General features: G+C 32.3%; 1 protein-coding gene across 1 annotated transcript; it reads right to left on the bottom strand.

Moving 5' to 3' along the window:
* Nucleotides 1-311: 311 nt before the first annotated feature.
* Nucleotides 312-1,233, bottom strand: LOC139876333 (uncharacterized). The gene is made up of 3 exons (XM_071863641.1): nucleotides 1,018-1,233; nucleotides 909-962; nucleotides 312-736 (listed from the first exon to the last, which is right to left on the bottom strand). Exons 1-3 carry the CDS (start codon nucleotides 1,176-1,178, stop codon nucleotides 475-477), a joined length of 477 nt encoding a protein of 158 aa, XP_071719742.1. The 5' UTR covers nucleotides 1,179-1,233; the 3' UTR covers nucleotides 312-474.
* Nucleotides 1,234-1,450: the final 217 nt, after the last annotated feature.

The following is a 1,450-nucleotide window of genomic DNA, read 5'->3' as shown; positions in this document are numbered from 1 at the left end:
GCTCAAAACCTAGTAGTGATATATATTCAAGCTGCTTAAAACCAACAAATTTATCAAAAGATATAGAAGTATGACACGTACACACATGTCAAAATTGATATTCATAATATCAGTTATCAGATAGCGGGAGGTTAAAATTAACAAAAGATATAGAACTATGACAGTACACACAGCACAAAATTGAGATTCATAATCAGTTCAGAAATAGGCAGTTTAAAACCAACAAAATTAATAAAAGATGAAGGACAACTATGCACACACAGATGATAATAAATTCAATTCTCATTTGAAAATAAAACTAGTACCGAGAATTCTACTCACAAAAATTTACCAGATCGAAATCATCAAGTTCTATGTCAAAACGGATAAACCTATTTCCATCGCAGTCATAAGATCATCAAGTTATCATGAAACATAATTGTGTAATACCAGAAATCATCGTGTTAATTACTACCTAAAAGCCTTTACAATTATTTAATTTTTCTTAAAATTCCCAAAGGAAAGAAAATACCCTATGAATCTGAAGGCGCACCACACCACTGGCACCCATGGCCAAGAACCAAATGCAGTACAAACTTCGATAATTCCCGGAAAAATTCTTGCGATTTGAACAAGGAATACAACATCCATCACAAACATCATTACTTTCACGAGGTCGTTAATGGATTCCACAAGTGCTTTCTCACTCGCATCCCGTAAACGCATAACAAAGATACTTCTTGATTCCCGATATGATCTAACAAAAATCAAATATAAAATATAAAATTGTCATAATTTAACTAACAGTTAATCATCAATACATTATAAACAGTAATAAACTCATCATCATCATAATATAAACTCACTCATCGTGAACAGTAATAATCTCATCATCAAAAATTATCATAATACTATATAAATAAACTCACTCATCATCATCATTCAAGTTCACCGATTGATTCACATTCTCATTTTTGAAGCACCTGTTTACCGGAATACGTGTGACGCAAGCTATTAGTAACAAATTGTAAAACTTACCTCACCGGAAACATAGGACGTGATACAGGAAACTGAGGAGATTTCAATTTCAGATTCGATTTCACAGACGGTAACCTAGGTACCGGAAATCTAGAACGTCTCGACGGTGAGTTGAATTTTATTTGCAGGGACTGTTTGGGTGAGAAAACCCTTGCTTCCATTTTCAAGACGTTAAAATTATCACTCCGTAGAATATAGAACCGCCGTCAAAACGCATAATTTTTATGGAGTAACTGACTACTTATACTTGTATAGTAGATAAACGAACCCTGAAACTTAAATGGACTCTAGGCTCACGATTCATGAACTTTTGGGGCTAACAATCTAACTATATTTGTTTTTTTTTTTTTTTTTTTTTTACTGAAAATGAGGTAAGAGGGTATTTGGAACTTGATTATTTAATTATTACATTTTTTTAAATCGTAAATAATTA

This window comes from Rutidosis leptorrhynchoides, chromosome 11, assembly GCF_046630445.1.
Source record: "Rutidosis leptorrhynchoides isolate AG116_Rl617_1_P2 chromosome 11, CSIRO_AGI_Rlap_v1, whole genome shotgun sequence".
Taxonomy (NCBI): Eukaryota; Viridiplantae; Streptophyta; class Magnoliopsida; order Asterales; family Asteraceae; genus Rutidosis; species Rutidosis leptorrhynchoides.
This window is presented reverse-complemented; position numbering and strand designations above follow the sequence as displayed.